This window comes from Prinia subflava, chromosome 1 (assembly GCF_021018805.1).
Source record: "Prinia subflava isolate CZ2003 ecotype Zambia chromosome 1, Cam_Psub_1.2, whole genome shotgun sequence".
Lineage (NCBI taxonomy): Eukaryota > Metazoa > Chordata > Aves > Passeriformes > Cisticolidae > Prinia > Prinia subflava.
The window spans coordinates 563711-585915 of NC_086247.1; the positions used below are offsets into that span (position 1 = coordinate 563711).

The following is a 22205-nucleotide window of genomic DNA, read 5'->3' on the forward strand; positions in this document are numbered from 1 at the left end:
CGGGGCGGAGGGAAAGCCCGGAGCCGGATCTCCGGGCACGGCGGGACTGGACGGGACGGGCGCGGCTCCGCCACCGCGTCCCGCGCGGGGCTCGGGCAGCGAGGGCGGCCCCGGAGCCGGAGCTCGGTGTGACCCCCCAGCCAGGGCTCGGGGAGCCCCTCCCGTGCCCCCGGCGCAGGACCCGCACCCCCGGGGCAGCAGCGCCGCGGGCCCGGCCCCCCCGCCGGCCGGTGACTCACGGCGCTGGCAGGGCCCGGGCTCGGCGCCTCCAGCCTGGAAACTTGGACCGGAGGCGGCTGCCCACGGCCACGGGCTGACTCACGGCCCGGGGGGATGGCGGGGGGGCCCTCACCGCCGCCTCGGAGCGACACCGCAGCTGCCCCGCCCGCGGGGGGGTGGGGTGGGACGAGGGACGCCCCCGCACCCCCGCCCGGTCCAGCTGCCGCCGATCGTGTGTCGGGATCGCGTGTCGCCGGGGAGGCGGGGTTGGGGACCCCCCCGCTGCCGCAGCCCCCTCCCCAGCAGCACTGCCCGCCCCAGCTGCCGCCGTCCGTCCGACCCACCCCGGGCCCGGTGGGGACCTCGGGGCGCAAAACCCCCGCGGAACGGCCCCCGCCCCACCACAGCGCTGCTCCCCACGGCGCGGGCACCCCACGGCACAGCCCCCCACACCCCCACAGCTTCCCCACGGCCCCCCCCCATGGGGGAGCCCGGGAGGGCGACAATGACCCCCCCGCAGCGCCCCGGGTCCCGCCAGCCCACCGGAGTCTTGGGGACCCCGGGACGCCACCTCACTGCACCCCGGCCCCCGCAGCCCCCGTGATCCCCCAGGGACAGCTCCAGCCCGGAGGGTCCCCGTGGGGTCAGGGGGGCACGGCCAGGAGCCCCCCGCGCCCCCTCCCTCTGCAGACAGCGCAGGTGCCCCCACCCCATCCTTGGCCGGGATGCGGGGGGGGTTAGGGGAGCTCAAGGTCTCGTCCCCGGGAGCAGAGGGGCTCCAATGCCCCCCACCCACAGAGCTCCAGGAGCACCCCGGGGCGCTGACCCGTACCTGTGGCCGGGCCGGGCTGGGGGGGCGGCTGGGACACCCCCTGCCCTGCTGCGACGGCTTCCACGCGCCCCTCGCCCTCGTCCTTCCTGCGGTAGAGCCGCTCAGCCCCTGTGGCGGGCCGGGCCCGGGGGGCGCCGGCGGCGGCTGCGGCGCGGCGGGGCTCGGGGCGGGGGGCGGCGGGGCGCGGGACGCGCTGCAGCGAGCGCGGCACCACGTCGGGAGGCAGCCGCAGGTACTGGCGCAGGTGAGCCACGCCGGCGTCCGTCAGGTACCAGTAGAGGTGTCGCCAGGCCGCCGTCTGGCGCACCAGGCCGCGGGAGCGCAGCGAGGCCATGGCGCGCCGCACCTCCACGTTGGCCACGCCGGGCAGCTGCGGGTGGGCGCGCCGGGGGCACCCGTCCCGCTCGGCCACCAGGACCCCCTCGCGGAACAGCAGCTCCAGGATGGAGCGGAGCCGCTCCAGCGGCATCAGCATCCCCGCCACCATGGCGAGGGGCTCGGCTGAGTCTCACCCGGCACGGCTCGACAGAGTCCGGCACCGCTCCGGATGGTGCGGCCCGGGCTGGTCCGGCACGGCCCGGTACGGCCTGGCACAGCCCGGTATGGCCCGGCACAGCCCAGCTCAGTACGGTCCAGTACAGCCCGGCGCGGTCCGACACGGCTCGGTGTGGCCCGGCCCAGCTCAGCACAGTCCAGTTCGGGTCGGTACGGCCCGGTGCGGTCCCGTACAGCCCCGTATGGCCCGGCACGTCCCGGCGCGATCCGACACGGCGCGGCGCTGGCTGCCGGCACGGCGGGAGCGGCTGCAGCTCCACCCCCGGCCGGGGGGGTCACGGGGGGCCCCAGGCCCAGCCCTGACTCACCACCGGCCCCTCCCCGGCCCCGCCGCCCGCCCGGGGGGGGCACGGCCGGACCCGCCTCCCCCTTCCCCCCCCCGCCCCGACCCACCCGGCCGGTTCCGGCGTGGGAACCCCCGCGGGTCCCGCCCCGCCCGCGCCCCGGGACCGGCCCCGGGGAGTGCCCGGGGGGACCCTGAGCCGGGGGTGTCCCTGAGCCGGGGGGTGCCCCTGAGCCGGGGGGTGTTCCTGAGCCGGAGGGGGGGTTTCGGAGGGGTCCCAGAGCCGGGGGATGTCCCTGAGCCGGGGGGTGTCCCTGAGCCGGGGGTGGGGGGGGCTCGGAGGGGACCCTGAGCCGCAGAGATCCTGGAGCCCAGAGGGGAGGGGGTCACTGAGCTGCGGGGCTCTCTGAGCTTGGGAGGGGCACCCTGAGCCTGGGGAGGGGTCCCTGAGCCGGGGGGTGCCCCTGAGCCGCGGGAGGGGCTCGGATGGGACCCTGAGCCGCAGAGATCCTGGAGCCCAGAGGGGAGGGGGACACTGAGCCAGGGGGCTCTCTGAGCTTGGAGGGGCACCCTGAGCCTGCGGGAGGGAACCCCGAGCCGGGGGGTGTCCCCGAGCCGCGGCTGTCCCGGAGCTCGGGAGAGGACCGTGAGCCCGGGGTCCCTGAGACGGGCGAGGACCCGAACCGGGCACGGCACGGCCCGAGCATCCCGCAGTGCCGGGCTGCGGGCGGGGGCGCGGGCAGGGCTCGGACACGGGCCGGGGCGCGGGCAGGGCGCGGGCAGGTGCGTGGCCGTGGCCGTGGGTGCGGGCAGGTGCGTGGCCGTGGGCACAGGCAGGTGCGTGGCCGTGGGTAGGGGCACGGGCAGGTGCGTGGCCGTGGCCGTGGGCGCGGGCAGGGGCGCGGGCAGGGCTCGGCAGCCACATCCTGCCACGCCAATGTTTGCTCTGCTCCTGCCCCTGTTGATCCCGGCGTCCCCAGGGGGACCCCACGGCTGTCACCGTCCCCGGCAGTGACACAGCCCGGGTGGCACAGCTGCGCCCCGCCACGCCCTCCCCGTGGCAGCTGCCACTCCCCCCCCCGAGCCCCCCCCGGCACCGAGAACCGCAAAGCAACGGGCACCGGCACCGCGGGGACCCCGGCACGGCCCCGGCACCGCGGGGACCCCGGCACGGCCCCGGCATTGCGGGGACCCCGGCACGGCCCCGGCATTGCGGGGACCCCGGCACAGCCCCGGCACCGCGGGGACCCCCGGCACGGCCCCGGCACCGCGGGGACCCTGGCACGGCCCCAGCACCGCGGGGACCCCCGGCACGGCCCCAGCACCGCGGGGACCCCGGCACGGCCCCCGGCACCGCGGGGACCCCGGCACGGCCCCGGCACCGCGGGGACCCCGGCACGGCCCCGGCACCGCGGGGACCCCGGCACGGCCCCGGCACCGCGGGGACCCCGGCATGGCCCCGGCGATGCGGGGACCCCGGCGCGGCCCCGGCACCGCGGGGACCCTGGAACCGCCGGCGCCCTCTGGGTGGGCGCACCCTGCGAGGGGGGAGTGGGGGTGGCACCCCCATCACAGAGCGTGTGGGACGAACTGGGGTCCCGGGGGTGCCCCCCACGCTGGGGGGATCCCAGCCCCGCACACCCCAAAAAAAGAGGAACCTCCCAAGGCTCCTTTGGCCAAGCACGGGGACGCTGCAGGGCTGCAGCAGGAGCGCCCCCCCGGCAGCCCTGGGGACGCCCCCCCGGGCCCCCCGCCCCGCCGATGGCACCGCTGGGACTGGCAGGGGGCTTCACCGGGGTTTGGCGGTGGGGAGCAGCGAGCCGGGCGTGGGGGGCTGCTGCCAGCCCCGGAGGTCCCCAACGCTCTGGGGTCTCCGGGGGGGCAGAGGTGGGGGGCGGAGGGGGGCTCCCGCCGCCGGAGCCCCCAGCACAGCTGGTGGGGAGCACTGGGAGCACTGGGGTGCCCAGACCCCCCCATCAAAGGGAATCCTCAGGGAGAGCATCGGTGACGCGTGTGAGACTCTCGTGTTCCACCCACAGCGCCCTGCAGAACCCAACAGAACCCCACAGCGCCCCACAGAACCCCACAGAACCCCATAGCGCCCACAGAACCCCACAGAACCCCACAGCGCCCCGCAGAACCCCATAGAACCCCACAGAACCCAACAGAACCCCACAGAACCCCACAGCGGGGCGGGAGAGACGGCAGGAGCGAGGGGGGGCAGTGATGGAGGGCAGAGGGAGGGGCAGGGATGGGGGGCAGGGATGGGGGGCAGTGATGGGGGGCAGGGATGGGGGGCAGGGATGGGGGCAGGGATGGGAGGCAGGGATGGGGGGCAGGGATGGGGGGCAGGGATGGGGGGCAGGGATGGGGGGCAGGGATGGGAGGCAGGGATGGGGGGCAGGGATGGGGGGCAGGGATGGGGGGCAGGGATGGGGGCCAAGGGGGGCAGAGATGAGAAATGACGGGGAGCGGCGATGGGGAAGTGACGGTGTCGGCGATGGGGGCAGCGGCCGCTGCGGCCCCCGGGGGCGGCAGGACCGCGTGTACCACCCCCGGCCGCGGCCCCGCACCCCCAGCCCGCAGCGGGGGTCACGGCCGCGGGAAGCGCCGCGTCAGCGCCCGCCGCCCGCCGTGATCCAACGCGATGTGACAGCGGGGCCACCGCCAGCGCCCCGCGCTGGGCACGGCGCCGGGACCCCCCCCGCCGGGAGGAGCCTTCCCGCAGCGGCCCCGCAGCTCCGCATCCCCCCAGTGCCGGTCCTGTGCGCTCCGTGCGCCCCCCACGGCACCCTCGGGCAGACCCCCAAACGTGGGGCGGGCAGAGGCCGCTGGCCGCGGGCCCGGCACTGCCGGGCTGGTGCCGGTGCCAGCGCCGGTGCCGGTGCCAGTGCTGGGGGGGTCTGGGGGGGCCCGCGGGGCTCCCCGTGCCCGGCGGAACAAAGCCGCGGCTGTTCGCGGAGGGCGCCGCGGCCAGCGGCCGGCTCCTAATGAGGCCGGTGCCGGCGGGGGTCCTGGCGCCGGCGGGGGTCCCGGTGCCGGCGGGGGTCCCGGTGCCGGCGGGGGTCCCGGCGCTGGGACGCTTCTCACGGTCAATCGGCCTCACCGCAGCCCGGGCTCTGCCGGGGTGGCACCACCCGGGACCCCCGAGCTGGGGCCTGCGGCATTGCCGGAGCCGCCGGGATCACCCCCAGCCGCCCCAGGCCCACCGCGACCCCCGCCGGTGCCCATCGCACCGCGACCCCCCGCCGGTGTTCATCCCACCCCGACCCCCGCCGGTGCCCATCGCACCGCGACCCCCCGCCGGTGTCCGTCCCACCCCGATCCCCGCCGGTGTCCGTCCCACCCCGACCCCCGCTGATTTCACCCCGAGGCTCCCGGGCTCCGCCACGACTTTCCCGGGTCCCTCCCGCCCCTCCGGACCCTCCCCGGGCTCCGCTCCAGCCCGGCCCCGGCCCCGGGGCTCGCTGCGCTGCCGGGCCCCGCCGTGGCTCCCTGCCCGCTGCGGTGACACAGGGCCCGGTGGCCGCCGGCAGCCCCGTGACCGGCGAGCGCCGGCGCCCGTTACTCACGGCCCAGCGCGCCGGCCCTGCAGCGCGGCCCGGTAACGGGACTCGGTAACGGGGCTCTGCAGCGCGGCCCGGTAACGGGACTCTGTAACGGAGCCCGGTAACGGGGCTCGGTAACGGGGCTCTGCAGCGCGGCCCGGTAACGGGACTCGGTAACGGAGCCCGGTATCGGGGCTCGGTAACGGGGCTCTGCAGCGCGGCTCGGTAACGGGACTCGGTAACGGAGCCCGGTATCGGGGCTCGGTAACGGGGCTCTGCAGCGCGGCTCGGTAACTGGGCTGGTAACGCGGCTCGGTAACGCAGCAGGGGCCCGGTGACACCGGGTAACTCTCGGTGATGCCGGCGTGTCCCCGGTGACCCCCGCCCTCCCGCCTGCGCTGCGACACTGGCACGGGAGGGATGCGGCGCGGCTGGAGCTGCCCGGGACGCGCCCCCCGCTCCCCGGTACGCGGAGCCCTCCCCGGTACGCGGCCCCGGGCTCCCTCCCGGTGCCCCCTCCCGGTCCCCCCGCCCCGGTACCTTTGAGCGAGGCGATCTCGTGGTGGATGCCCCGCGCCCCCTCCATGGCCGCCCGCGCTCCCGCACGCCGCCGGCCGGTCCCGCAGCCCCGGGGCGGGTCCGTCCCTCCCCGCCGGCCGCCGCCCCGCCCCGGCCCGCCCCGCCGCCGCAGCCCCCCGCCCCTGCGGCACCGACACCGCCCCCCCCGCCAGCGGCGGGCACCGGCCCCGCAGCCCCCCGGGCACGGCCCCCCGGCCCCCGGTACGGCGGAGACCCCCCCATGAACAACGGCACAGCCCCCGCCCCCGGAGAACGGCACGGCCCCTCCCGCCGGCACGGAGACCCCCAGACCCCCCCGGCGGCACAGAGACCCCCAGACCCCCCGGCGGCACAGAGACCCCCAGACCCCCCGGCAGCACGGAGCCCGCCCGGCACCGCAGCGCCCCCCACGCCCAGCGCCCCCCAGTCCAGTCCAGCCCCCCCAGTCCAGTCCAGTCCAGTCCAGTCCCCCCCAGTCCAGTCCAGCCCAGCCCCCTCCAGTCCAGCCCCCCCAGTCCAGTCCCCCCAGTCCAGTCCAGCACCCTTCAGTCCAGTCCAGCCCCCCCAGTCCAGTCCAGTCCCCCCAGTCCAGTCCAGCACCCTTCAGTCCAGTCCAGTCCCCCAGTCCAGTCCAGTCCCCCCAGTCCAGTCCAGTCCCCCAGTCCAGTCCAGTCCAGTCCCCCCAGTCCAGTCCAGCCCCCCCCAGTCCAGTCCAGTCCCCCCAGTTCAGTCCAGTCCCCCAGTCCAGTCCAGTCCCCCCAGTCCAGTCCAGTCCCCCCAGTCCAGTCCAGTCCAGCCCCCCCCAGTCCAGTCCAGTCCCCCCAGTCCAGTCCAGCCCCCCCCCCAGTCCATCCCAGTCCCCCCCGTCCAATCCAGCCCTCCCAGCGGGGCTGGGGGGGCGCCTGTCCCTGAGGGGGGGCAGGGGAGCCCCCCGGCCACCCCCGCCAGCACCGGGACCACCGCCCGGGGGGGCTGGGGGAGCCCTGGCACGGTGCCAGCTGGAGGGGCCGGGCCTGGGTCACCCCGGCCCCAAACCCAGCCAGGAACGGCCACCGTGGCCACCAGGCAGCCCTGGGGACACCAGCAGGGACTGTGGCACTGCCACCATGGACACCAGGCAGCCCTGGGGACACCAGGAGGGACAGTGACATGGCCACTGCAGCCACCAGGCAGCCCTGGGGACACCAGGAGGGACAGTGACATGGCCACTGCAGCCACCAGGCAGCCCTGGGGACACCAGGCAGCCCTGGGGACACCAGGAGGGACCCAGCATGGTCACCTCATTGCAGCCACCAGCCAGCCATGGGGACACCAGCAGAGACATGCACAGCCACCTCACTGCGGCCACCAGCCAGCCCTGGGGACATCAGCATGGACTGTGGCACAGCCGCTGCAGCCAGCAGGTGGCCCTGGGGACACCAGTGGGGACAGTGGCACTGCCACCACGCTGTGGCCGCCACCCAGCCCTGGGGACACTGGGACTCAGCACAGCCCCTCCACCAGAGCCAGTGGCCAACCCTGAGCCCCAGGGACACCAGGAGAGACCCAGGACAGCCCCGGTGGCCACTGCGGCCACTGCGGCCACTGCGGCCACTGCGGCCACTGCGGCCACTGGGCACCACAGCACAGCCACCCCCAGAGCCCTGGGGACACTGAGAAGGACCCGGACACTGCCACCACACCTCAACCACTGTGGCCACCATCCAGGCCCTGAGGAGACACCGAGGAACAGCCAGCACACCATGGCCACCGGCCACCCCTGGGGACACCAAGAGGGACAGTGACACTGCCACCACGGACACCAGGCAGCCCTGGGGACACCAGGAGGGACTTTGGCACTGCCACTGTGGCCACAAGGCAGTCCTGGGGACACCAGCAGGGACCCAGAAGGGTCACCTCACTGTGGTCACCAGGCAGCCCTGGGGACACCAGCAGGGACTGTGGCATGGACACTGGGTTGTGGCCACCAGCCAGCCCTGGGGACACCAGGAGGGACTATGGCACTGCCACCACGGCCACCAGGCAGTCCTGGGGACACCAGGAGGGGCTGTGGCACTGCCACTGCGGCCACCAGGCAGCCCTGGGGACACTAGCAGGGACTGTGGCATGGACACCAGGTTGTGGCCACCAGCCAGCCCTGGGGACACCAGGAGGGACCTGCACAGCCACTGGGGCCACCAGCCAGCCTTGGGGCCACCAGGCAGCCCTCGGGACAACAGGAGGGACTGTGGCACGGCCACAACACCATGACCACTGGCCAGCCCTGGGGACACCAGCAGGAGCTGTGGCACGGCCACCACACTGCAGCCACCAGGCAGCCCTGGGGACAACAGAAGGGACTTTGGCACTGCCACCATGGCCACCAGGCAGCCCTGGGGACACCAGGAGGGACCCAGCAGGGTCACCTCACTGCGGCCACCATGCTCAGGACACGGGCCAGCCTCCAGGGCCCAGGGACATCAGGAGGGACACCAGCAGTGCCACTGCACTGCGGCCACCACGGCCACCATGGCCAGCGGCCACTGCCAGACCCCCAGGGACACTGGGGGGGATCCCAGCAAGGACAGGAACACCAGGGGGATCCCCAGGGACACCGGGGGACACTGGGGGATCCCAGCAGGGACATCGGGGGGATCCCAGGAGGGACAGCAGGGGGGATCCCCAGGAACACCAGGGGACACTGGGGGATCCTGACAGGGACACCGGGGGGGATCTCAGGGACACCGGGGAGGATCCCAGCCCTGGGAACACCGGGGGGATCCCCAGGGACACTGGGGGATCCCGGCAGGGACACCGGGGGGGAGAATCCCAGGAGGGACAGCAGGGGGGGATTCCCAGGGACACCGGGGGACACTGGGGGATCCCAGCAGGGACACCGGGGGACACTGGGGGATCCCAGCAGGGACACCTGCCAGCCCCCATGCCCCGAGATGCCGGGGGGGCCGGTGGCAGAGTCACCAGAACTTAGCCACTGGGCCACTGTCCACTCCCAGGGACACTGGGAAGGGACTGTGACAAGGCCACTGCGCTGTGACCCCTGTGACCCCTGTGACCCCTGCCACCTCCAGGGACACTGGGGACACCCTGGCACGGTCTCCACCACCCTGGGGAAGGGCCGGGGTGTCCCAGGGGCCCAGGTGTCCCCCAGGGGTGACCGTGGATGAGCACCGTGCCAAGCCTGGGGCCCAGCTGTGGCACAGTGACAGTGGCAGTGCCGATGGTGGCACTGGCGATGGTGGCAGTGCTGATGGTGGCACTGGTGGCAGTGGTGGCAGTGGCAATGGTGGCAGTGTCCCCAGCCTGGCTCAGCGCCCTGTGCCACAGTGACAGTGGCAGTGGCGATGGTGGCGATGGTGACAGCAGCAATGGTGGCAGTGGTGATGGTGGCAGTGGTGGCACTGGTGATGGTGGCAGTGTTCCCAGCCTGGCTCAGTGCCCTGTGCCACAGCGACAGTGGCAGTGATGATGGTGGCACTGGCGATGGTGGCAGTGGTGATGGTGGCAGTGGTGGCACTGGCAATGGTGGCAGTGTCCCCAGCCTGGCTCAGTGTCCTGTGCCACAGTGACAGTGGCAGTCGCAATGGTGGCAGTGGTGGCACTGGCAATGGTGGCAGTGCCGATGGTGACAGTGGCGATGGTGGCACTGGCGATGGTGGCAGTGTCCCCAGCCTGGCTCAGCGCCCTGTGCCACAGTGACAGTGGCAGTGGCAATGGTGACGATGGTGGCAGTGGCGATGGTGGCAGTGTCCCCCAACCTGGCATCAGTGCCCTGTGCTACAGTGACAGTGGCACTGGCAATGGTGGCGATGGTGGCACTGACAATGGTGGCAGTGGCGGCAGTGACACTGGCAATGGTGGCAGTGGCAATGGTGGCAGTGGCAATGGTGGCACTGGCGATGGTGGCAGTGTCCCCAGCCTGGCTCAGCGCCCTGTGCCACAGCGACAGTGGCAGTGATGATGGTGGCACTGGCGATGGTGGCAGTGGTGATGGTGGCAGTGGTGGCACTGGCGATGGTGGCAGTGTCCCCAGCCTGGCTCAGTGTCCTGTGCCACAGTGACAGTGGCAGTGGCAAAGGTGGCAGTGGCAATGGTGACAACAGTGGCAGTGCCAATGGTGGCAGTGACGATGGTGGCAGTGTCCCCAGCCTGGCTCAGTGTCCTGTGCCACAGTGACAGTGGCAAAGGTGGCAGTGCCAATGGTGGCAGTGACGATGGTGGCAGTGTCCCCAGCCTGGCTCAGTGTCCTGTGCCACAGCGAGGGCTCTGATGGAGAAGGCACGAGGCCCCTGTCCCACCCGGGGTCCCCGGTGCCCGGCCCCGCGCCAGGGCCACCACCAGTGCCACCAGCCCCTGCCCCAGTCCCCAGCAGAGCGGGGGCCGTGTCCCCCGGGCCCCGAGCCTCGGGGGTGGCCCGTGCCAGCCGTGCTGGCAGTGACACCCGGCCCCAACGGGCTCCGTGCCCACCAGTGCCGCGGTGTCACCGTTCCTGCCACCGTGGTGTCACCCTCCCCACCGCCACGGTCTCACCCTCCCCCCATTGCTGCGGTGTCACCGTCCCCACCGGTGCCGCGGTGTCACTGTCCCCGCCTGCCCTGCCCAGTGACACTTCCCAGCCGTGCTGGCTCAGCCCTGACGTCACCAGCCCTGCAGGGACACTGCCCGCTGGCCACTCGGCCACCGAGCACCTGCGGCCACGGGGGCACCAAGGCCACCGGCACCGGGCAAGGGGTGACAGGAACTGCCACTGTCGGTGGCACAGCCACCCAGTGAGGGGGGTCCCTGGGGTGACACCAAACCAGCACCCACTGAGGGGGACTGTGGGGTGACACCCAACTCTGGCACCCAGAGGTGGGACAGCACGGTGACAATGAACACCTGCCAGCACCCAGAGGTGGCACAGCACGGTGACAGTGACCTGCCAGCACCCACAGGTGGCACAGCATGGTGACAGTGACCTGCCAGGCCCAGACGTGGCACAGCATTGTGACAGTGACCTGCCACCACCCAGAGGTGTCACAGCACGGTGACAATGAACACCTGCCCTCACCCAGAGGTGGCACAGCACGGTGACAATGAACACCTGCCCTCACCCAGAGGTGGCACAGCATGGTGACAGTGACCTGCCAGCACCCACAGGTGGCACAGCACGGTGACAATGAACACCTGCCCTCACCCAGAGGTGGCACAGCATGGTGACAGTGACCTGCCAGTATCCAGAGGTGGCACAGCACGGTGACAATGAACACCTGCCAGACGCACCGGTGGCAGAGCACGGTGACAGTGACCTGCCAGCACCCAGCTGTGACCACACTATGCCACTCCACCCCTGCCACTTGCCCAGCACCACCAGCCAAGTGCCACCAACCCATGCCACGGTGCCCTGGCACCGCTGAGGGACAACAGCCATGTGCCCAGCCATGTGCCACCCCTGCCGGTGGCACCGGGACCGTGACGGGATCCCCCGGGCCCGAGATCTGCTCCTGGCAGCACCGGGCGCCCCCGGGTGCCTCAGCCCGGGGACACCGAGACCCTGCCACGGCTGCCGGTGGCAGCAAGCGGGGGCTGCAGGCCACCCCCACCTCCCCGGCACCGGGGTCCCACCGTGGTGGCGGCAGCCGGGCCCCGGGACCCCGCGGCGGGGACCCCCGGTGTGGGGCCGGGGGGGCTCCCCCCGCGGGCAGCGCCGCTCCCATGTAAGGGCATGGCCGCGGCCGCCGCCGGCCCCGCGACACCGGGGCGCCCCGGGCGGGCACCGGGGGCACCGCGGGCGGCACCGGGGGCAGACCCAGCGCCCGGCCCGGGCTCGCACCCCGGGGTGCCACCACAATGCCACCAGCGCCACCAGCGCCACCAATACCGAGCACCAGAGCTGCTCCGCCGCCCCCTCCCCGCCCGTGCCCGCTCCGCGCCGCCCCCAGCAGCGCCTCCGCCCCCCGGACATTCGGGGGGACCCCCCTTCCCCGCCACCGATCCCGCCGGTCTCTCCGGGGGCGCGGGCACAGCCCCCCCCTCGCCCGCGGGCACCGAGCCCCGGCGCGGGCAGCGGCCCGGGGGCGTCCCGGTGGGGTCGGCGGTGCCGGGCCGTGCCGGGCCGTGCCGTGCCGGGCCGTGCCCCCCGGCCCCCCCTGCCCCCCCCAGGCCGTGCCGGGGCTGGCGGAGCCCGCCGTGCCCAATTATGGGAATGCGCGGCCGCGCTGCCCGCGGCCCCCCCGCGGCCCACGGCGCCCCCCGGGCCGCCCCCGGGCGGGGGTCCCGTACCCTTGTAGCGCTCCCGCACGTCCTCGTAGGCCTGGATGAAGTCCTGCTCCTCGGGCGCGGCGGGGGCACCGGCGGCGGCCATGGCCGGGCGCGGGGGGCGGCGGCGGGGGGCGAGCGCGGGGCCGGGGTCCGGCGGGTCCGGAGTGTCCGGAGTGTCCGGAGTGTCCGGAGTGTCCGGAGCGTGTGTCCCGCGTGTCCGGCCGCTCGGCGGCCCCGCACCCCGCGGCTGGGCAGGGGCACGGGGCGGGGGACGGCACCGGGGACGGGGCGTGCCCCCGCCCAGCCCTTTAAAGGAACCGCCGGACACCGCCCCGAGGCGCGCCGCGACCCGCGGAAGGGAGCCCACGGGCACGGAACCCACGGGAACGGCAACCGGGGCATCCACGGACACCGCACCCACGGGCACGGAATCCACGGGCACGGAATCCACGGGATGGAGCATCCACGGGCACGGCACCCACTGACACGGAACCCACGGGGCAGGGCACTCACGGGCACGGCGCCCACGGACACAGCAACCGGGGCACCCACGGGCACGGCACCCACGGGCACGAATCCCACGGGAACGGCAACCGCGGCATCCACGGACACGGCACCCATGGGCGCGGCACTCCAGGGCCGGGCACCCGAGGAAACAGAGCCCACGTGCACGGACCCCACGGGCACGGAACCCACGAGGCAGGGCGCCCACGGAGACGGCACCCACGGGCACGGAACAAACGGGGCACGGCACCCACGGACACGGCACGCTTTGGGGCAGGGCACCCACGGACACGGCGCCCACGGGCACGGAGCCCACGGGGCAGGGCACTCACGGGCTGGGCACCCACGGGCACTGCGCCTACGGGCACGGCGCCCACGGGGCACCCGTGGACACTGCACCCACGGGCACGGAACCCCAGGGCACCCACGGACACGGCACTCACGAATATGGCACCCACAGACACGGCGCCCACGGACACGGGACCCTGTGGGGCAGGGCACCCACGGGCACGGGGAAAGTGAAATCCTCCACAGCCCCCAAAGGGGTCACACGGTGTCTGAACCCCGATCCCGCTGGCCTCGTCCGTGGGGCACCCACGGGTGCCCAGAGGAGCGCGAGGAGGGCCAGGGGTGGGTGATAAGGGACCCTGTGATAAGGGGCTGGGGGCGCAGGGGACAGGGGACACTGTGGGGCAGAGGGTGCAGGGGATAGGGGACACTGTGGGGCTGGGGGCACAGGTGACACTGTGGGGCTGGGGGTGCAGGTGATGGGGACACTGTGGGGCTGGGGGCACAGGTGACACTGTGGGGCTGGGGGTGCAGGTGATGGGGACACTGTGGGGCTGGGGGGCACAGGTGAGAGGGGACACTGGGGTCACAGTGAGAGGGGACACTGTGGGGCTGGGGTCACAGGGGACAGGGGACACTGTGGGGCTGGGGGCGCAGGTGACATGGGACACTGTGGGGCTGGGGGCGCAGGAATAGGGTGGGGGGTGCCTGCTGCACCCCACGGCCGGCGCGGGGACCCCCGAGCTCCCACCCTGACCCCCCCAGCCTCGCCGGAGGGGCGGGCCCGGCGCCCCCTCCCCTGTACCCAGCCCCTCACAGAGACCCCCGCGTCCCCTCCGCGACAGGGCCGGCACCGCCCGCGGGATTCCCCCGTGAGCACCGGGCGGGTTTTGCAGCTCCCTCAGCAGAGGGGCACCGAGGGGGCCCCACCGCGCCCCCCAACAACGCCCCCCCGCCCAGAGCGCAGCCCCAGCCGTGGGCGAGCTGGGGGGGTGGGGGGACACCGGCCCCGCGGGACGGGACCATCGTCATCCCTAAAAATAGATATTTATGCCCCGAAACTCGAGCGGGGACAGCGCCGGGGGGGGAGGGGAGGGGCGGGAGGGGGCGGGGAAGGACGGGGGGGTAACGGAAATAGCCGGGGGGGGGGAGGGTTCTGGGGGAGGGTTCTGTGCCCGGGGGGGGCGGTGAGCGCTGTGTGCGGGGGACACGCTGAGCACTCTGTGGGCACGCACTTGAAGCCGTGTGGGCACGGCTCGGCACGGCTGGGCACGGCTCCCAGCGCGGTGCCACCCCGCGGTCCCCCCGGCCCACCTGGGACTCCCACGGGCCTCCAGACACCGCCGGCCCCTCCGGCGCTCGCTGAGCCCCCCGGGTCACATCCCAGACCCCCGGACACCTCCCGGGCCCCGGTCACGCCCGAGCCCCCCACAGCGGCTCATGGCGAGCCCCCCGTCACATCCCGACCCCCCTGACACGTCCCCGATCCCCCTGACACGTCCCCGACCCCCGAACACGTCCCCGACCCCCGGACACGTCCCCGACCCCCGGACACGCCCGAGCCCCCCACAGCAGCTCATGCCGAGCCCCGGACACATTCCCGACCCCTCGTCACATCCCGACCCGCCAGACGCATCCCCGACCCCCCGGACGCATTCCCGACCCCCGTCACGTCCCCGGGCCGTACCTGCGATGCGGATGACCGCCCTCTCGGCCGGGTCCAGCACGGTGCCGTTGCCCGCGGCCGCCTTGGCGCGCTGGGAGCGCTGGTGCTTGCCCAGGTTCCAGGGCAGCGTGTCCCCGGCGCCGGGCGAGCCGCTGCTGCCGCTCGAGCTCTCCTCCGCCATCGCCGCCGACCCCGGCTCCTGCCACAGAGGGACGGCGTCAGGGAGCCCCCGGGATCGGGACCATCGCCTGTGCATGCTAGGCACCCCCGGTACCGGGGCACTGGAGACACCCGGCATTGCACCGGGGACCCCCGGGACCGGGGACCCCCGGAATCGCTACCTCCTTCCTTCAGGCGTCAGGGAGCCCCCGGTACCGGGGCCATCGCCTGTGCACACTAGGGACCCCCGGGGACCGGGACCACTGCCTGTGCACGCTAGGGACCCCCGGGACCGCGACCACCGCCTTCAGACGCTAGAGACCCCCGGGACCGGGGCACCGGGGTCCCCCGGCATTGCACCAGGGACCCCCGGCACGGCCACCTCCTTCCTTCAGGCTTCAGGGACCCCCGGCACCGGGGACCCCCGGAACCACCACCTCCTTCCTTCGGGCGTCAGGGACCCCCGACATGGCCACTGCCCTCCCTCTCGCTCCAGGGACCCCCGGCACCGGGGACCCCTGGCATGGCCACCTCTCTCCTTTGGGCCTCGGGACCCCCGGCACAAGGGACCCCCAGAATCGCCACCTCCTTCCTTCTCCCCTCAGGGACCCCCGGTACGGCCACCGCCCTCCCTCTCCGGGACCCCGGCTCCGGGGACCCCAGGTACGGCCACCTCCTTCCCTCTCACTTCAGGACCCCTGGCATGGCCACCGCCCTCCCACTCGCATTAGGGACCCCCGGCACCGCCGACCCCGACCCCTGCGGCAGAGAGGCGGTACCAGGGACACCGGGCACCGGGACCGCCGCACCGGCAGCGCCCGCGCACCCGAGCCTGGTGCCGCACACGGTGCGGACTCACGGGGCGCCCGGCGGTGCCGGAACCCCCGGGGCAGACCCGGGGAAGTGGGGTCCGAGCCGAGCCGTGCCAGGGACACGGTCCCTGCGGGGCCACCGCGGCGGAAGGACGGGCAGGGAGCCGCGGTGACGAACCGGGAGCTCGCCCGTGGCACCGGCCCCGGCCACGACAGCCGGACCGAAGCCGTGGGGCGGGCCGGTTCCGCGTCTGGGAGCGGCAGCCGGGGTTCGGCCCCGGCTCGGTGCCGGGAGCGCTCCCCGGGGAGCCGCACGGAGCGTGCCGGTAGCGGCGGGGGTGATGACTCCGTGATCCCGGCACCGCCGCGGTCCTGCCCTCCCCATCCCGGCGCCTCCGCCATCCCGCCTCCATCATCCCGGCACCGCCGTGAGCCCGCCCCCGCCATCCCGGCGCCTCCGCTCTGCCGGCATCTCCGTGATCCTGCCCCCAGCATCCCGGAACCGCCGCCATCCCCGCACCGCCGCCAGCCCCGGCACCGGCTCGTTCCCCCGGGAACCGGCAGCACCGGGCGTTTGCCGCGGCCCAGGCGCCATTTGCAGAAGCCCCGAAGCCCAGAAAGCCGCCGGACCCGGCATCACCGGGGCCACCGGCACCGCCGGACCCGGCATCACCGGGGCCACCGGCACCGCCGGGCCCGGCATCACCGGGGCCACCGGCATCACTGGGCGCTCGGAGCCACCGGCACCGCAGACATCGCAGCGCCCGGCGCCCTCGGCACCGGGGGAACCCGGCGGGACCGGCATCGCCGGCACCCCGGCAGTGGGGCGGGCGCGGGGGGCGGGCGCGGGGGGCAGGTGAGGGGCAGCAGGTGGGGAGGGGCAGCAGGTGGGGAGGGGCAGCAGGTGGGGGCGGGCGCGGGGGCAGCGCGGTGCCGAGCCTGAGTCACCGCCGGCATCGCCCACGTCCCCCGAGAGCCCCCGCCCACCCCAGGCCTGGAGCGCCGCCCCCCCCCCCCCACCACGGGGACACCCCCGGGGACCCCCCCGCCCCCAGGGTGGGGTCTCAGCGCCCCCAGACCCCTCGCACCCCCGGCAGAGCCCTCCCGCGCCCCCCGCACGCCGCAGCCCCCGCGGCTCCCGCAGCCCCCCCCGCCCTGCGGCAGCCCCGGGGCGCCCCCCGAGCCCCCCCGAGCCCCCCCGGCCCCACGGGGGAGCGGGTGAGGGGGGTCCCACGCGCGGGGACTCACCGAGCGCCACGATGTCCGCCAAGAACCGACGGGGGGGCATGACCGGGGAGGAAGGGGGGGAGGAAACGGCACCGGGAGGGCTCCGGAGGGGATGCGGCACCGGCGGGGGGAGAACCGGCACCGGTACCGCGGGGGCTCCGGGGGAAAATGGCCCCGGGGGCTCCGCCCGCACCGGCACCGGCTCCGGCTCCGCGGCAGGGGCGGGGCGGGGGGCGGGCGGCGGGGGGGGCTCAGCGCAGCGCCCCACCCTCCGCAACCGGCGCGGCCGCGGGGGAGGCACCCCCGGGCCCCGGCGCGGGAAGGGTTAACCCTGAGCGGGGCACCCTGCACCGGGGAAAACCGACCAGTGCTCCCAGTGCTCCCAGTGCTCCCAGTACAGGGAGGGTTAACCCCGACCAGTGCTCTCAGTACAGCCAGCATGGCACGGGTTAACCCTCACCAGTGCTCCCAGTGCTCCCAGTACAGGGAGAGTTAACCCTGACCAGTGCTCCCAGTACACGGAGGGTTAACCCTCACCAGTGCTCCCAGTACAGCCAGCACGGCACGAGTTAACCCTCACCAGTGCTCCCAGTACAGGGAGAGTTAACCCTGACCAGTGCTCCCAGTACACGGAGGGTTAACCCTCACCAGTGCTCCCAGTACACGGAGGGTTAACCGTGACCAGTGCTCCCAGTACAGGGAGAGTTACCCCTGACCAGTGCTCCCAGTACAGCCAGCATGGCACGGGTTAACCCTCACCAGTGCTCCCAGTGCTCCCAGTACACGCAGGGTTAACCCTCACCAGTGCGGGGAGGGCGAACCCGCCCCGCGCTCCCGCTGGGAAATCCCGCAGCTCCCGGCCCCGGTGGGCGCTCAGCTTTGGGTACCGAACCGACACCGAACCGGCCCCGAACCGGCACCGAACCGGCATAGAACCAGCACAGGACCGGCACGGAACCGGTACGGAACCAGCACAGAACCGGCATAGAACCGGCACGGAACCGGCACAGCACCGGCACCGAACCGGCATAGAACCAGCACAGGACCGGCACGGAACCGGTGCGGAACCAGCATAGGACCGGCACGGAACCGGTGCGGAACCAGCATAGAACCGGCATAGAACCGGCACCGAACCGGCACGGAACCGGCACGGCACTGACACAGAACCGGCACAGAACCGGCGCAGAACGGGCACAGAGCCGGCGCAGCCCCGGAGCCGAACCGGCACCGAACCGGCCCCGAACCGGCACAGAACCGGCACAGAACCGGCACCGAACCGGCCCCGAACCGGCACAGAACCGGCACCGAACCGGCCCCGCGGCTCGAGCCGCAGCGCGTTAGCGGCGGCGCGGCCACCGCCGGCTGCCGCATTCTGAGCGCAGCGGAGCGCGGTGGAGGAGGAACGAGACGGGAGCCGCAGCTCGGCCCTGGCACGGCCCCGGCACGGCCCTGGCGCGGCCCTGGCGTGGCTCTGGCACGGCCCCGGCTCGGCGCCGGCTTGGCTCCGGCTCGGCCCTGGCACGGGGATGCCCCGGACAGAGGGGGAGATGGGGCCGGGGGCTGGAATCGGGAACGGGGGCTGGAATCAGCGCCGGGAACCGGTGCCGGGAACCGGAACCGTGATCCAGAGCCGGTGCCGGGAACCGGAACCGTGATCCAGAGCCGGTGCCGGGAACCGGAACCGTGATCCAGAGCCGGTGCCGGGAACCGGAACCGTGATCCAGAGCCGGTGCCGGGAACCGGAACCGTGATCCAGAGCCGGTGCCGGGAACCGGAACCGTGATCCAGAGCTGGTGCCGGGAATCGGAACCGGAGCCGTGATCCAGAACTGCTGCCGGGAACCGGAGCTGCTGCCGGGTCCCGGAGCTGGTGCCGAGACCCGGAGTCGGTACCAGGAACAGGAACTGGTACCGGGAACAGGAAATGGCACCAGGAGCTGGAGCCGGCGGGAACCGGCGCTGTGCCAGGAACCGGAGCCGGTACCGGGAAAGGGAACCGGGGCGGAGAACGGGAGTGTGCGCCCCCCCCGCCCCGGTGCGTGTGCGCGGCCGGGTGTGGGCACGGGGGACACGCGCGTGCCCGGCCCTGGCGCGCGGGCACGCCGGGTTCAGGCACCGGCACACACCGGCACACACCGGCACACACCGGCACACACCTGTGCACACCTGTGCACACCTGTGCACACCCACGCACGCCCCGGGGGGGTCTGGGGGCCTTCAGCCCCTCCCGGTGCCCCCCGCCGCAGCCAGCCCTGGCCCGGCACCACCGAGCGCCGCAGCCCCCCGAGCCCCCAGCCCCACCGCAAGCCCCATGGGGCCGTGGCGTGCCAAACTGACCCGGGTCACCCCAGCACTGCCGCCCCCCGCCCCGCGGGGCACAGAGACCCCCGAGGACCCCCCGGTACCGCAGAGTGGCACCGGCAGCGCGGGGGTCCGGACCCGCTCCCGGTTCCGCGGGACCCGCTCCCGGTTCCGCGGGACCCGCTCCCGGTTCCGTGGGACCCGCTCCCGGTTCCGCGGGACGCTCGGTGCCCACCGTGCCGCCCGCCGCGGAGGGGGTCGAGGCTCGGACCCCCCTCCCGCTCCCGCCGCGGCCGTACCGGGGCTGCGCTCGCTCGGTCCGTGCGGGTCCGGTGCCGGCGCAGCCGCTGTGGCCGCGGTCATGTGCCGGTGGCGGCACGGGCGCGGGGAGCGGATCCCGGCCGGAGCCGGACAAAGGGCCCTTTTCAGCCGCGCGGGGCCCCGCGGGCCCCTCGGCGTCAGGGGACAAAGGTCCGGCACGCTTGGCACCGGCAGCGCCGGGCGCTCCCCGCCCGGGGCACCCTCGGGGCGCGGGGCAGCGGGCCCGGCGGAGGGGGCGGGCGTGCGGCCGGCAGCCCCCCCGCGCCCCCGGCCCTCCCGGCGCTCACCTCCGCGCTCCGGCGCTCCCCGGGGCAGCGGCGCCGGCGCCACGTGCGGCTGGCACGGCGCCCGCCGGGATCCCGGCGCTGGCACACGTCAGCGCGGCCGGCACACGCCGCGCCCTGCCCCGGGCCCGCCCGTGCCCGCGGGGCCCGCGCCGCCGGTGCCACACCCGTGAGGGTCCTGGGCGTCACCGAGACCCCCGCCCGCCGCCGGAGGGCCCCGCCCGGTGGGCAGCGGGGCCGCCGGCACTGCCCGCGGCGGGGGCTCCGCCGCTGTCACCGGGTGGGCACCGGGGTGTCCCCAGCACAGCCCGGGGGGGCGGCGGCACAGAACGGGCGGGGAGCAGGGGGGAGCAGGATGCAGGTAAGGAGGAGGTGAGGAGGAGGTGGGGAGCAGGTGAGGAGCAGGTAGGGAGCAGGCAGGGAGGAGGATGCAGGTAGGGAGGAGGTGAGGAGCAGAATGCAGGTAGGGAGCAGGTGGGGAGCAGTGGGGAACAGGTGAGGAGCAGGCAGAGGTGCAGGATGCAGGCAGAGGTGCAGGATGCAGGCAGAGGTGCAGGATGCAGGTAGGCAGCAGGTAGGGAGGAGGATGCAGGTAGGGAGGAGGCAGTAGGGAGAAGGCAGGGAGCAGGTAGGGACCAAGTGGGGAGCAGGATACAGGTAGGGAGAAGAAAAGGGTGGAGGTGGAAAGCAGTGCAGAGCAGGTGGGGAGCAGGTAGGGAGGAGGATGCAGGTAGGGAGGAGGATGCAGGTAGGGAGCAGGTAGGGAGGTGAGGAGCAGGCAGAGGTGCAGGGAGCAGGCAGAGGTGCAGGATGCAGGTAGGGGAGCAGGTGATGAGCAGGCAGGGAGCAGGGACCAAGCGGGCAGCAGGCAGGGTGCAGGTGGGGAGGAGGTGGGGAGCAGGCAGGGAGGAAGCAGGTAAGGAGGATGCAGGTAGGGAGCAGGCAGGGTGCGGGTGGGGAGGAGGCAGGGAACAGGATGCAGGTGAGGAGCAGGTGAGGAGCAGGTGGGGAGGAGGTAGAGAGGAGGTGGGGAGAAAGAAGCAAGTAGGGAGCAGGGAGCAGGCAGGAAGGAGGATGCAGGTAAGGAGGATGCAGGTAGGCAGCAGGCGGGGTGCAGGGAGCAGGTAAGGAGGATGCAGGGAGCAGGTGGGGAGGGGGCAGGGAGCAGGTAGGGAGCAGGTGAGGAGCAGGGAGGATGCAGGTAGGGAGCAGTGGGGAACAGGCAGGGTGTGGGTAGGGTGTAGATGGGGAGGAGGGAGCAGGTGGGGAGCAGGATGCAGGTGGGGAGCAGGATGCAGGTGGGGAGCAGGATGCAGGTGAGGAGCAGGTGAGGAGCAGGCAGAGGTGCAGGGAGCAGGTGAGGAGCAGGATGCAGGTGGGGAGCAGTGGGGAACAGGTGAGGAGCAGGCAGAGGTGCAGGGAGCAGGCAGAGGTGCAGGGATCAGGTGAGGAGCAGGATGCAGGTAGGGGAGCAGGTGAGGAGCTGGATGCAGGTAGGGGAGCAGGTGAGGAGCAGGCAGAGGTGCAGGATGCAGGTGAGGAGCAGGATGCAGGTGAGGTGCAGGATGCAGGTAGGGGAGCAGGTGAGGAGCAGGCAGAGCTGCAGGATGCAGGTGAGGAGCAGGATGCAGGTGAGGAGCAGGATGCAGGTAGGGGAGCAGGTGAGGAGCAGGCAGAGGTGCAGGAGTGGCCGGGTCCAGCCCTGGGGTGGCCCGGAGCCAGCACCCAGCACTGGCACCTCACAGAGGGACACGGCACCCACACACAGCCAGGCTCCTGCTGGGCTCCCAGTGCTCCCAGTTGGGAATGAGACCCACCCACCCCAATCCCAGTGCTCCCAGTTGGGACTGAAACCCACCCACCCCAATCCCAGTGCTCCCAGTTGGGAATGAGACCCACCCACCCCAATCCCAGTGCTCCCAGTTGGGTCTGGGACCCACGCACCCCAATCCCAGTGCTCCCAGTTGGGTCCTGGACCCACCCACCCCAATCCCAGTGCTCCCAGTCGGGAATGAGACCCACGCACCCCAATCCCAGTGCTCCCAGTTGGGTCCTGGACCCACCCACCCCAATCCCAGTGCTCCCAGTTGGGAATGAGACCCACCCACCCCAATCCCAGTGCTCCCAGCTGGGTGCGGGACTCACCCACCCCAATCCCAGTGCTCCCAGTTGGGTCTGGGACCCACGCACCCCAATCCCAGTGCTCCCAGTTGGGTCCTGGACCCACCCACCCCAATCCCAGTGCTCCCAGCTGGGTGCGGGACTCACCCACCCCAACCCCAGTGCTCCCAGTTGGGTCCTGGACCCACCCACCCCAATCCCAGTGCTCCCAGTTGGGAATGAGACCCACCCACCCCAATCCCAGTGCTCCCAGCTGGGAATGAGACCCACCCACCCCAATCCCAGTGCTCC

At 73.8% G+C, this 22205-nt stretch overlaps 1 protein-coding gene across 6 annotated transcripts in view; it reads right to left on the reverse strand.

The window, feature by feature from the left end:
• The window catches only part of LOC134550975 (plectin-like), a 68464-nt gene extending 51418 nt beyond the window's left edge, over positions 1-17046 (reverse strand). For 2 of the 6 annotated variants that reach the window (XM_063398270.1, XM_063398179.1), the window contains exon 1: positions 12254-12710. In XM_063398270.1, the coding sequence (XP_063254340.1) occupies positions 12254-12695 (442 nt within the window). In that variant the 5' untranslated portion in view covers positions 12696-12710. Of the gene's footprint in view, positions 1-1051; positions 1744-12253; positions 12711-14711; positions 14909-16909 lie in introns of those variants that run through there. The other 4 variants (XM_063398627.1, XM_063398538.1, XM_063398013.1 and 1 more) reach the window with 4 other exon arrangements.
• Between the last annotated feature and the right edge of the window lie 5159 nt (positions 17047-22205).